Genomic DNA, 14,497 nt, shown 5'->3' with positions numbered 1-14,497 from the left:
GGTCTGTTTAATCATCATCTAACGACCGCCTAATACATACTAGTGTTTCCCAGGTCATGATGACAGACTGTCAGTGACAGTGACTTTGTGCCCCCTGACTTTTCATGACTGCACCCCCAGATCAGATAGGTGAAGTGGAACTGTACGTTGTCCATACATACAGTCAGGTCCATAAATATTGGGACATCGACACAATTCTAAAATTGTTGGCTCTATGCACCACCACAATGGATTTGAAATGAAACAAACAAGATGTACTTTAACTGCAGACTGTCAGCTTTAATTTGAGGGTATTTACATCCAAATCAGGTGAACAGTGTAGGAATTACAACAGTGGGAGGCGCATATGCAAACTGTTGTAATTCCTACACCGTTCACCTGATTTGGATGTAAATACCCTCAAATTAAAGCTGACAGTCTGCAGTTAAAGCACATCTTGTTCGTTTCATTTCAAATCCATTGTGGTGGTGTATAGAGCCAAAAATCTTTAGAGTTGTGTCGATGTCCCAAAATTTATGGACCTGACTGTATAGAATAAGAATCAGTACTGGGAATTACACCCAGCGTACCGGACAAGAGAAGAAGTACTATTCAGCATTCATTTCAGTGGACTGTCTTACCTGCAGAAATGTGAGTGAGGAAGTCCCAGCGTCACACGGAGTTGAGCGCTACTGCGGCACCATGCAGTTTTGTACACCTGAAAGTGTTGGCTTGGCTGATGTGTGGAAGTCATTAATATGTAATGGTACCCCTGCATGTCTGTTAAAGAGCAGCACGATTTGCCTGCGGGTTTGAAATGTGCACAATTTTTTGAGCGTTCCTGACAAGCACAAATGTGAGCCTAGCCTAAGCAGAGGTAATGAAAATTGCACCCAGCATACAGGACAAGAGAAAATGGACCTGTGCATGTTATGGCTGATAGGAGCATACACTTATCAGCCATAACATTATGACCACCCACCTAATATTGAGTAGGTCCCTCTTTTGCCACCAAAACAACTTTAAACCACTGGGGCATGGACGCCACTTGACCTCTGAAGGTATGCTGTGGCATCTGACACCAAATTGTCAGTAGCAGATCCTTAAAGTGGAACTCCACCCAAAAGGGGAAGTTCCGCTTTAAGAATTAGTCTCCCTCTCCCCGTTAAGGATTGGCATCTTTGGAGGGGGGGGGGGGGGGAAATCGGGTATCTGTAATTGAAAGATACCCGCTCCCACTTTCACTGTGCTGCGATCTTCCCCCCTCCCTCCCCGTAGTCTTTTGGGACATGTGACAGGTCCCAGAAGACTATGGGACCATTCATGAAGCGCAGCACTTCTCGCGCATGCGCAGTGAGCACCCGGCTGTGAAGCCGCAAGCTGTCACAGCCAGGTGCCCACACTGAAGATTCTTCAGGGCCAGGAACACAGGGTGGCTGATGAAACGGGCTGCTGGGGACACACCACGGGACTGAGGGACAGGTAAGTGTCTGTTTTTTAAAAGTCAGCAGCTACAGTTTTTGTAGCTGCTTACTTTTATTTATTTTTTTTCATTTTCACTGGAACTCCACTTTAAGTCCTGTAAGTTGTGAGGTGGGGCCTCCATGGATCGGACTTATTTTTCCAGCACATCCCAAAGATGCTTAAAGTGTTACTAAACCCCGACCCTGCATTCACTGTATCCGGTCTCCCCAGACCCTGCATTCACTGTATCCGGTCTCCCTGGACCCTGCATTCACTATATCTGGTCTCCCCAGACCCTGCATTCACTGTATCCGGTCTCCCCGGACCTTCCTTCACTATATCTGGTCTCCCCGGACCTTCCTTCACTATATCTGGTCTCCCTGGACCCTGCATTCACTATATCCGGTCTCCCCGGACCCTGCATTCACTGTATCCGGTCTCCCCGGACCCTGCATTCACTGTATCCGGTCTCCCCGGACCCTGCATTCACTGTATCCAGTCTCCCCGGACCTTCCTTCACTATATCCGGTCTCCCTGGACCCTGCATTCACTATATCCGGTCTCCCCGGACCCTGCATTCACTATATCTGGTCTCCCCGGACCCTGCATTCACTATATCCGGTCTCCCCGGACCTTCCTTCACTATATCCGGTCTCCCCGGACCCTGCATTCACTATTACCGTCCTCCCCGGACCCTGCATTCACTATATCCGGTCTCCCCAGGCCCTGCATTCACTATATCTGGTCTCCCCGGACCCTGCATTCACTATATCTGGTCTCCCAGGACCCTGCATTCACTATATCTGGTCTCCGCGGACCCCGCATTCACTATATCTGGTCTCTCCACACCCTGCATTCACTATATCTGGTCTCCCAGAACCCTGCATTCACTATATCTGGTCTCCCCAGACCCTGCATTCACTATATCTGGTCTCCCCGGACCCTGCATTCACTATATCCGGTCTGCCCGGATCCTGCATTTACTATATCTGGTCTCCCCAGACCCTGCATTCATTATATCTGGTCTCCCTGGACCCTGCATTCACTATATCTGGTCTCCCCAGACCCTGCATTCACTATATCCGGTCTTGCACAGTACACACAACATGGAAGTGCAATTATTGTAGTAAATATAAACTGCTAAATACCTTTTCTCATCAGCAGTATATAGCAGTCTTGTGACTTCTATCAGTGTCCAGCAGAGTACTGGTTAAAGGTTGTAGAAGGTGTTTTCATTCTCCTCTCACTGTCCTATGAGGCTGCAGGACCCCTGACCCTCTGTCTGGATTGGCCCTGTGCTGATACACTCCCAAGAAAAAAAAAACTCTCTAGCATTACTTACTAAACTGAGCATACCCCCAAGGCTCTGTTCTAGCAGAAGATGAATCGGGGACAGTGGAAGAAGGGGAGGATCAGAGAAGACAAGATCAAGAAACCTTTTACACAATGCAAAGGATTAAGCCCTTAAGTTCCACAGTGACTATAACAAGCATGCTTTACTGCATATACAGTTTAATTTTACTGTTGTGGGTTTAGTATCACTTTTATTTGATTGAGATCAGAAGAATTTGGAGGCCAAGTCAACACCTCAGACACCTTCCATTGCTCCGTGTGCTAGTTTTGATGATCATGTGCCCATTGTAGGCATTTTTGGCTGTGGACATCGGTCAGCATGGGCCACTAGCATTTTCAGCATCTCCTTAACAGGTCCTCTTTAGAATGCATTATCATCAGAATACTCTGGTAATACACTTATATCCAATGTAGATTACCACCCAGAACAGCTGGTATTTACCAATGCATCTAACACAGTCTAATGCTTTCTACGATTCTCCTTCAGGTTCGGGTGCGAGTGATCGAAGGACGCCAAATTATGGGTTTAAATATCAAACCTGTTGTCAAGGTGACAGTTGCCGGGCAGACGAAGAGGACCCGAATACGAAAAGGAAACAACCCCTATTTTGATGAGGTAATGTACAATTCCATTGAATGGACCAGGGTGGGGACACAACTAAAACAATCAGGTTGTACCATTAAAACGTTGACTTTTGTAATTGTACAGACCAGCTACTACAAGGTGTGTAATCATAAAGATTAGCTGTTCATCAATGGAAATCTCATGTAAGTTTGTTCTTTGCAAATGGGGCAACAAATCGAATGTTCTCAAGCCACATTCTCTGCACATTGAAAAAAGAATCATTTGAATATGTAAAATGCTGCATTATGGCCACTAGATGGAGTTCAGGAGGATACTAATTTCCTATTATACTGTCAGGAATGGACTCAGCACTGGTGGTGGGACTCACCTGCCGTGTGGGCTGCAGTACCAGGGCTGACCAGCGGGTGCTCTCAGCAACCAGAATCTCACTCCTGCAGTCAGCCATCAGCTGAAGCTGATTGCAGGAGGTGTATTTAAGTAGGACCAGGCCTGTGATCAGGGCCTTGGTGTATTGTTTCCCATGAGCCCCTGTACCTGGTATTCTGTGTTCCTGTTCTGCTAACTATCTGGTTTGTTGCTGACCCTGCCTGATCCTGACCTCTGCTGACTTCTCCTGCTTGATCCCTGGCTTGCCTGACCATCCTTCTGCCTGATCCTCTGTACCACGCTGCCCGCGAGTTACTGAACCCGGCTTGTGACTCTGACTATTCTCTGCCTGCTCCTCCGGTACCTCGCTGCCCGCACGTTGCTGATCTGGCCTTCCTGACTACGCCTGACGCTACCCAGACGATCCATCCATCCCGCATGGATCTGTCCCTGTTACCAGGTCTGCCAGCCTCTTCACGTCAGGCTTTCCCACGGTACATACCCTCGGTGGACCCCTCTACCTCAGGGGCCGTGACCTGGTCTCAGTCCTGCGCCAAGTCCATCTCCACCATCAGGGGCACTGGTGAAAAGGCAGACTGGGGCTTAGACTCCGAGCCCTGGGGAATCCCGTTCTGTTGGTACTAGAGATCCCGCCTGGCGGTGCCTGACAGTGCCTAACAGCCTGCCTGACCATTCCACCTCTCCAGCCCTGACTACTCCTGTGTTCTTGAAGCCTGCTACTTCCCTGTGTCAGTCCACACATTTCTGGTCATACCCGCATCCCTAACATATACTCAACACCATCTAGTGCCGTAATGAGAGGATTTGATTTTGCTCAATTCACATAGAACAAATGTACATGTTGTATTGATGGATGAGCAGCTAAGTGAAGTTTTTATAAATACACCTTAAAACATTTGCCCCTCACCTTATAGGAAGCAGGTCTAGCTAAATAGAATATTATAAGGCAGTGCAGAGTGCAGCTGTCTGTAGGAACCAATAAGATTTCATTTTACTGTAGTATGATCAGTAAAAGTTTAAATTTGGTTGCCATTCATTATTGATGTTTTATACATTCATTATGCTTAGTGTTAAAGCTGAACTACAGACAGAATAGAATAGCATTTACAACTGAACTTCAGACAGATAGAATAGCATTTACAACTGAACTTCAGACAGATAGAATAGCAGTTACAACCGAACTGCAGACAGAATAGAATAGCAGTTACAACTGAACTGCAGACAGAATAGAATAGCAGTTACAACTGAACTGCAGACAGAATAGAATAGCAGTTACAACCGAACTGCAGACAGATACAATAGAATAGCAGTTACAACTGAACTGCAGACAGATACAATAGAATAGCAGTTACAACTGAACTGCAGACAGAATAGAATAGTAGTAACAATTGAACTGCAGACAGATAGAATAGCAGTTACAACTGAACTGCAGACAGATACAATAGAATAGCATTTACAACTGAACTGTAGACAAAATAGAATAGCAGTTACAACTGAACTGCAGACAGATAGAATAGTAGTTACAACTGATCTTCAGACAGAATAGAATAGTTGTAACAATTGAACTGCAGAGAGATAGAATAGCATTTACAACTGAACTGCAGACAGAATAGAATAGCATTTACAACTGAACTTCAGACAGATAGAATAGCAGTTACAACTGAACTGCAGACAGATAGAATAGAATAGCATTTACAATAGAACTGTAGACAGACTAGAATAGCAGTTGCAACTGAACTGCAGACAGATAGAATAGAATAACAATTACAACTGAACTGCAGACAGATAGAATAGAATAGCAGTTACAACTGAACTGCAGATAGAATAGCAGTGACAACTGAACTGCAGACAGATAGCATAGAATAGCAATGACAACTGAACTGCAGACAGAATAGTAGTTACAACTGAACTGCAGACAGAATAGAATAGCAGTTACAACTGAACTGCAGACAGAATAGAATAGCATTTACAACTCAAATTGATGGCTTGTTACAAAATACCCCATGTTGTGCTGTTTAAAGATTTGTCCCTGGAAATGTCCCTTTTTATATGAATGTCTTCATATTAAAGAATAATTCTTGTTTCTTTCTTTTATCATGGTGTTCTATATATGTAGTACTTTGTACCATCTTGCTACGTGCTGTGGAAGGTTACCTCCATGGTCAGGCAAGGCGCCCCCTTCTCCCTCCACGACTGCCCGACAACACAGCTAGCAAGGAGATGGCTGCATTGATAGTCAGAACGTATCTCCAGTTCCAAGCATTTTGCAGAGACAAGCAGCGGCAGGAGACATGCCCCCCTCCCTCTGCACTCCTCATGCCAGTGCTTGTCTCAGGAAATTGCTTGGGGCCAGGGATATGAGCATGGGTTTCCTCCGGGTACTCCGGTTTCCTCCCACACTCCAAAGACATGCTGGTAGGTGAATTGGCTCCTGTCTAAATTGTCCCTAGTATGTGTATGTATGAATGTGAGTTAGGGACCTTAGATTGTACACCCCTTGAGGGTTAGGGACTGATGTGAATGTACAATATATATGTAAAGTGCTGTGTAAATTGATGGCGCTATATAAGTACCTGAAATAAATAAATAATAAGGGCCACCTACCCATGTAGCTCAATGTACGAATTCTCCAGCACACCCTAGATCTTTAACGCGGATCTAAAGTCTCTATACTCACCTTTCCAGCGGTCCTGCCCTGGCTCCAGCATCCTCTTCTGAGTGCCAGTCTTCTTGCCTCTTCATTGGCCAGCAAGGGATGATGTCACTTCTGCGCATGTGCAGGAGGTCGTCATCCCGGCACTCAGAGACTGATCTTGGACTGTAAGCTGAACTGCGCATTTGGCGCTCAGATTAAAGTGCTGGAGGAGACAGCGAACAGGCAGGCAGGGGCATTTTATTGCAGACGAGACATGAGATGTCTGCAGTAAAAGCCTGCCTGCTTTTAGAAACCACGGGGCCCCATACAGCCAAAGTGACAGGCCCCCCCCTTCCAAAAAAGACAGTTTACTATGCTTCAATTATGAATAAACACAGTGAGTGATCAGTGCTGATCACGCATTGTGTTCATGCAAGAAATGAAGAGGCTGGTAAATGTGACATATTTACCAGACCCTTCCCCTACACTCCATCATGAAGGATGCTATTGTGTGCTTGCAACTGCTGGTGTAAAGGAGAGAATCTGGCAGCACTGTAGGTATGGGGTGGGGGGGGATACACGGGGGAACTGGGCAGCAAGGGGTAACATATGGTGCACAGGAAGGGTGATGAGGTTTCAATTACTGGAACTGATCCCTTGTATGACTCTCTCTGCAGCAGCTAAAAATCAGGGAGAGGAGAAGGAGAAGAAGCTAGATTTCAGCTGCTGCAGAGAGAGCCATACAGAGGATCGGTTCCAATAATTGTCCCCCCACCCATCCCCTGCCATGCTGATCACCCTCCCTGCCCACATCTAATTCACCTAGCTGCCTGGGCCCCCTGCTGGCCTGGGCCCCATACAGCAGGACTGGTGGTACCCCCTTATCCACAGCCCTGCCTGCATGGGACTTCAGTTGCACTTTAAGTAACATCCAGGGGCGGACGGACAGCTCATGGGCAATAGGAGATCATGGGGCCCCTGTGTCCTTGCCCAAACTCAAAAAAAGCCTATGAAAAAGGTACCGGGAAGAACACCCTCAGCGATTCAGGAAGACTTGGGCTTGTTGGACTCATTTCCAATCTACTGATACTTATCATGGCTTAATGAAGGAATGAGCGAGAAAGATTTGGAGACACGGAAAGCCTCTAGCACTTTCACCTCAGGAATAACTCCATTAATGGACTTTCACTGAATTATATCCCTAATTAAAGATAGAATCTGTTACAGCCTGGCCGATGTCAATTAATGTGATTGGTTTGGTTATGCCTATTTATTTCTAAACCTCATCCTCCCCCCCCCTTTTTTTTTTCTCCCCATCTTCCCTATCTATTTGTCCTCTTTGTTCCGCCCCACCTCATTACGATATTACCTTTCATATTCTTCCTCCATTCCCACGCTCGTCTTTCTTTTCTTTTCTTTCTCTCTTTGCACCCCCTTTTCTCATATTCTAACTAGCTATATTTTTCATAAGGTACGGAACACTCATAGATGTACAGGTGTAACAATAATCCACAAAACTAACCCACACTTTTCGGATATGGAAACATAGGACATATATGCCTTGAGATGATACTTTTGTCTTGCACTTCATAGTCCTGTTATTTGAGCTCTCCCTACATAGAGACTAGTGTATACTGTATTTATCTAAATTACATACTGTTATCAGTACTGCTATGGTTATATCTTTTGCATCTGCCTTACTGTGGGACTTCGTTTCATGATGATCTACAATTTAATCTAATGTCCTGATCCCATCTGCGTTACGGGAGAACATGTAAGAGCATGTGACGTAAATTTAAACAATTAATTTCTCCCCTTTTTCCATGTTATAGACGCAAGGTTTGACCTTCTCACATGCGTTTCTATCTAAGCAATTTCTATTGATCTTTTAATGATTCTCACATGTGTCATTAGTTTCGAGGTTGGTGCAGATTTAGTTCTGCAGTCTTTTTATTTTTTTTATTTTTTTTTATTTTATTTTAGTTTCATCCTCTGAGAACTTCTTTCTGGCACATAACTTTTATACTTATGATGTTTTTTTGAATGTTGATATATTCTAATTTGCAAAGATATAATGACGCATGTATATACATTTACTGAAATTATACTATCTAATTGGAAATAAGTTCAACACATTGGCGCTATCGCGCCTATTTTATATTTTTATATAGATCTGAATCAGATTGTCTTTAAAATGGGTGTAGTTCACACCGTTGTTGAACTTGTCTTCATTGACATTCATCTGTCAATTATAGGGCATTCTTGCCCTTCCATCCTGTGTCTTCGAGCTCCATTAAAATGGAAGACGGAGCCACGCACATGCGCCTTAGTTATTGCACACTGGCGCATACGTAACCGCGCATGCGTCATTATGCCTATTTATATGCGCCTATTCGCGTCATCACGCCAATGGTTCCATACCTCTGAAGATGTGCGTGCGCACGTAACGCGTAAGGAGGAGCCTGGACGTCGAGACGCTACGCCGCCGGAGCCACGTGGAGGCCCGGCGGCCATTATTCAGAGTGTCAGGGTTAGTTTGTCTTGCTGACACATCTTTATGATACCTGCCTACTTTGAATTGGATATTATTATTTTAATAAAGCTGCTTTTTATAACCTACTACACTATGGGTGTCCTTCCCTAAAACTCCCCTGAGGAGCTTTTGCTTGCAGAATCTTGATCTTGGAATCCTACACCTAATCAGGAAAAGGAGGATCTGTTGCTGCATCCACAGAGGAGGGATCCACCATTCCTGTAACCGGACCAGCTTTACCCCCCTCTGGATTGAGGATCCATGAGCTCTAGATGCACACTGCGTTTATGTGTCTTACTTCTGGTGAGTGCGTTTTTCAGCCGTTTCCACACGGATCACCAATTCTGAATCCTCATTTGTCACTGGACACGTCCATATGACCAAGACTTTCAGTGGACTTATATCTGTCTTATTATCACTACTTTTAGCGCTGCACTAATTTTATGTGATGTAAGAGCATGTGCTCGGACTGCGATCCGTATCTGTCTATGACTTGTTTTGCCTTTCATACTTCAATAAAACTTTTTTGGAAAAAAAAAAGAAAAAGGTACCGGGGCATCTCATGGGGCCCCCTACTGACCCCGGGCCCACAGGCAGTGCCCGAGTTTCCAAATGGTCAGTCCGCCCCTGGTAACATCCAAATACATTTATTCAAAACAATCAGCAAAAACGTGCAATGTTTCAGGGCCACGCAGGACCTCTTCATCAGGCAGGCGATCACATGGGTCCTGTGTGGCCCCAAAGCATTGCACTTTTACCTTGTGATGTGATCTGAAATAAAAAGAGTTTAGATGTTACTTGAAGATCCATGGTGTGCTGGCAAATATGTACTGTACATTGATCTGGGGTGTTACCAGCTCCCAACGGGTTGTTGCTGCAGTACCCGTTTAGCTTTCAGCCTAGTCCAGAAACGAATGCAATGGGAATATTGATAGTCGCTATCTATGCAACTGTCTCCTTGCTAGCTGCTTTGTCGGTCAGCCGTGGAGGGAGGGGGAGTGCCCTATCCAAGGCGTGTACCACCATGTATTTTTTTCGGTCTCCCAGGACCCTGCATTCACTATATCTGGTCTCCCTGGACCATGCATTCACTATATCTGGTCTCCCCAGATCCTGCATTCACTATATCCGGTCTCCCCGGACCCTGCATTCACTATATCTGGTCTCCCCAGACCCTGCATTCACTATATCTGGTCTCCCTGGACCATGCATTCACTATATCTGGTCTCCCCAGATCCTGCATTCACTATATCCGGTCTCCCAGGACCCTGCATTCACTATATCTGGTCTCCCTGGACCATGCATTCACTATATCTGGTCTCCCCAGATCCTGCATTCACTATATCTGGTCTCCCCGGACCCCGCATTCACTATATCTGGTCTCCCTGGACCATGCATTCACTATATCTGGTCTCCCCAGATCCTGCATTCACTATATCTGGTCTCCCCGGACCCTGCATTCACTATATCTGGTCTCCCCAGACCCTGCATTCACTATATCTGGTCTCCCCGAACGCTGCATTCACTATATCTGGTCTCCCCGAACGCTGCATTCACTATATCTGGTCTCCCCAGATCCCGAATTCACTATATCTGGTCTCCCCGAACGCTGCATTCACTATATCTGGTCTCCCCGGATCCTGCATTTACTGTATCTGGTCTCCCCGGACCCTGCATTCACTATATCTGGTCTCCCTGGACCCTGCATTCATTATATGCGGTCTCCCCGGACCCTGCTTTCACTATATCTGGTCTCTCCGAACCCTGCATTCACTATATCCGGTTTCCCCAGACCTTGCATTCACTATATCCGGTCTCCCCGGACCCTGCATTCACTATATCCGGTCTCCCCGGACCCTGCATTCACTATATCCGCTCTCCCCGGACCCTGCATTCACTATATCTGGTCTCCCCGGACCCTGCATTCACTGTATCTGGTCTCCCCGGACCCTGCATTCACTATATCCGGTCTCCCCAGACCCTGCATTCACTATATCCGGTCTCCCCGGACCCTGCATTCACTATATCTGATCTCCCCGGACCCTGCATTCACTATATCCGCTCTCCCCGGACCCTGCATTCACTATATCTGGTCTCCCCGGACCCTGCATTCACTGTATCTGGTCTCCCCGGACCCTGCATTCACTATATCCGGTCTCCCCAGACCCTGCATTCACTATATCCGGTCTCCCCGGACCCTGCATTCACTATATCTGGTCTCCCCGGACCCTGCATTCACTATATCCGGTCTCCCCGGACCCTGCATTCACTATATCCGGTCTCCCCGGACCCTGCATTCACTATATCTGGTCTCCCTGGACCCTGCCTTCACTATATCTGGTCTCCCTGGACCCTGCCTTCACTATATCCGGTCTCCCCGGACCCTGCATTCACTATATCTGGTCTCTACATGGTGTACCACCATGTATTTTTTCTTGGGGGGACAGAACACCATGCTAAAAAAAGAAACATTGTTTAATTTTTCTCTTTTTCCATATCACATTTTACTTTTGTCATTGAATAAAATATTTTCAAGCGCATCCTTGTGTTGCATGAGCTAAGAGCAGATGGATTCCAGGAAATAACTGCTAGATGAATCATCTGCCCTTACTTAAGATGGCGCGTGGCAAGAAACACTAGGGGGTGTGTTTGAAATGATTTTTCAGCAAAATAAATAATGGAGATGTAGATGGATGGGGGAGTGTGCTTTGAATGATAAAAATGAATTCGTGTTTTTAGTTTTTGGTGCTCAGATACAGTGGAACTAAAGGGTGCAAAACATAATTTTCCTCCAATAGTCTCTGTCCTATTTTTATTGGCTGATATGGGATGATGCCGCGCATGCACAGAAGCTAGTGATCCTAGCACACAGAGGTGGGGTGGGCACTGCGTGCGCAGCTCAGTTTACATGCTGGAGAATGGTAGATGTATTTTATGGTAGAAGAGACATTGCCTACCTGATCACAGAGAGTGACGGGAACTTTTTGCGCTTTAACAAAATAAATCAGCAGTTGAAATACAAATGTATTTAAAAGAGAAGTTTGAGATTTAGAAAAAAAAAAATATACTCCCCTAGGTGGATGCAGCATCAATCTGATGCTGCATCTGTCCCCTGCCTCCTCTGCTCTGAGAACTGAGCGATCAAAGACCACTGATCACTCAGTTCTCAGCATTCTGTGAGCAGGGAGCCAGGGGCTGTCAGTCTCCGGCTCTCTGCTCTGCCCTCCCCGCGCTCACTGGAGTGCTGAGCTGTGGACGGGAGAAGAGCTGCTGGCTCAGGCTCTTTCTGGCTCGCTGAGAGGCTGAGTCAGATGTCGGTCCAGAGTTCTGGGTGGATCCCGACAATATAGTCGGGATCTTTTCAGTGCCTTGACCGGCTCTGAGACGTAAGTGAAAACAGGTCACAGAAGTGCAGCTCTAACTATAATAAAAGTATAATAAAAGTATGGCTAAAGTAGCTTTGGCTATACTTCTTTAAAGAATAAATGTTTTTTTTACCAGACGCTGGTTCAGTTACTGTTTCCGAATAAATGAATCAATCAGGAATACAAATTTAGTTTTTTTTAAATGGTGTTTTGTTTTCATGATGGTGACGATCTGTCACCTTTCTGTACCAGTCTTGCTGATGGTTTTGTCAGCTTCCTCAGTCCTTTTGTTTAGCCTATTGTTCTGTACATACACGTGTCAAATATTGTGATTTATATTTGTATTCCATGTACTTTGCCTTTTTAAATAAACACTGATTTGAATACATATAAGCTTTTTACTTTCTGCGGCTGTCGCAGGAGAGCTGCAGGCTAGGTTCACACTAGTGCGGCTGCCGTTCAATCTGGTTTTCAGTGCAATTATATAGTGTGATTTGGTTGCATTTTGATGCATTTTTTGACACATTTTGATATGTTTTTGATACTAGTGAGTTTTTTGGTAGGGGAAAAAGACTGAATGCTGGTTGTTAAGGAGCCAGCACACGCCAACGTCCTAACAACCAGCGACTCATTCCTTCTATCAGCCATTGATTCGTGGCAGACAGCAGAATGTAAACAAAGGACTCTGTTAATGAAAAGAAAAAGAAAACGGTATGGGGTTCCTTCGGGTCTGGTGTGGGTCCCAAAATCTATACCGGATTCCTATCCAACCTGGCAGGCCAGGAAAGGAGGGATGAGCATGCGCCCACTTCCCCTTCCCGAACCACAGCAAGCCTTATGCCCTCAACATGGGTGGAGGGGGTACTTTTCCAGGGGGTCTGGCACTCCCCCACCACCACCACCACCACTAGAGTAAACAAAGGGACGGTGTCACCTACTGCAGGGCTTAAAATTTCAAGTCTATACCTACTAGCCAGGCAAAAACCTTACTCTCCACCAGTTGCCCCACCAAACCTTGCACAGGTCTGCCTCCAACCCCACCCCAGGACCGTCCCCCAACCCTGCCCCCAACCACGCCCTCTTAAAGCTTATGAAATTACATTTTTCTTTAGAATAAAGAGTCCAAAATATAAAAAAACAGCAATTAAACATAACAGCAATAGCTTAATAGAGTCTAGAGGGCATGTGGTTAACATAAAACAATGTAAACATAAAATGAAAATAAGTGTCCCCATCAGAGTCCCCCTTTACATCAGGTGTCCCCATCAGAGTCCCCCTTTACATCAGGTGTCCCCATCAGAGTCCCCCTTTACATCAGGTGTCCCCATCAGAGTCCCCCTTTACATCAGGTATCCCCATCAGAGTCCCCCTTTACATCAGGTATCCCCATCAGAGTCCCCCTTTACATCAGGTGTCCCCATCAGAGTCCCCCTTTACATCAGGTGTCCCCATCAGAGTCCCCCTTTACATCAGGTGTATAGGTCCTAGTGACATATGAACCTACTGTATATGTTTATGGACCATATATGGGGCAGGAGTAAAATCTCTGTATGTGTTTACTGCATGGCTGTCAGCGCCGTGCTTAGGGATAACAGGCTTGGCATAACTGAAGAGGATCGGTCACTGCACACGGGTCTAGGCAGGGAACTCAGCAATGCTGAGCCTCTGATTTTTTCAAGGCTCAGTGTTCATGGTCTGCACTGTGGACAGAGAATCTAGTATGGGCACTCTGGCTTTAGTGCTGCCCCCCCACCAAGCCTTCCAGTTGCGTCTGAGGCATCCATCTCAACTGGCCTAATGGGTGGCACAACACGGTATGAAGACAAAAGAGGACATAAGCGGAAATCTCAACTTACCGTTCTCTACTGCAACAGGTGTCCCCAATTGGAAAAAAATCTCTATTCCTATTCTTTTGCAGTGACAGTGGTCAACAGAACCAATGGAGACCGGCAATAAAAACCTGACCGAGGTTCTAATCTTTCTAAATGGCTTTAGGTACATTTAAAACCAAATAACAGGCAGATTTACATAAGACTGAGATGGTATTTTACATGATGAGTTTAGGGTCACCAACAAAACTGTAAGATGTCCCCAAATAGACAGAAATAAAGTCTGCTACTGTATGCATCACACTGTCCATTAAAGTCTATAACAAATTAGTAGCATTAGTCCAACTTGTTAGTAACTCCAGCCCT

General features: G+C 45.7%; 1 protein-coding gene across 6 annotated transcripts in view; it reads left to right on the top strand.

Moving 5' to 3' along the window:
- DYSF (dysferlin) overlaps positions 1 to 14,497 on the top strand; it is a 396,353-nt gene that overhangs the window by 143,041 nt on the left and 238,815 nt on the right. For all 6 annotated transcript variants that reach the window (XM_089652230.1, XM_089652225.1, XM_089652229.1 and 3 more), the window contains exon 7: positions 3,284 to 3,412. In XM_089652230.1, the coding sequence (XP_089508356.1) occupies positions 3,284 to 3,412 (129 nt within the window). The remainder of the gene's footprint in view (positions 1 to 3,283; positions 3,413 to 14,497) is intronic.

The sequence above is a fragment of the Staurois parvus genome, unplaced genomic scaffold (genome assembly GCF_062004578.1).
Source record: "Staurois parvus isolate SC_StPar_1 unplaced genomic scaffold, SC_StPar_1.0 ptg000675l, whole genome shotgun sequence".
NCBI classification, from domain to species: Eukaryota; Metazoa; Chordata; class Amphibia; order Anura; family Ranidae; genus Staurois; species Staurois parvus.
The sequence above is the reverse complement of the archived record's forward strand: the minus strand, read 5'-3'. Positions and strand labels throughout refer to the sequence as shown.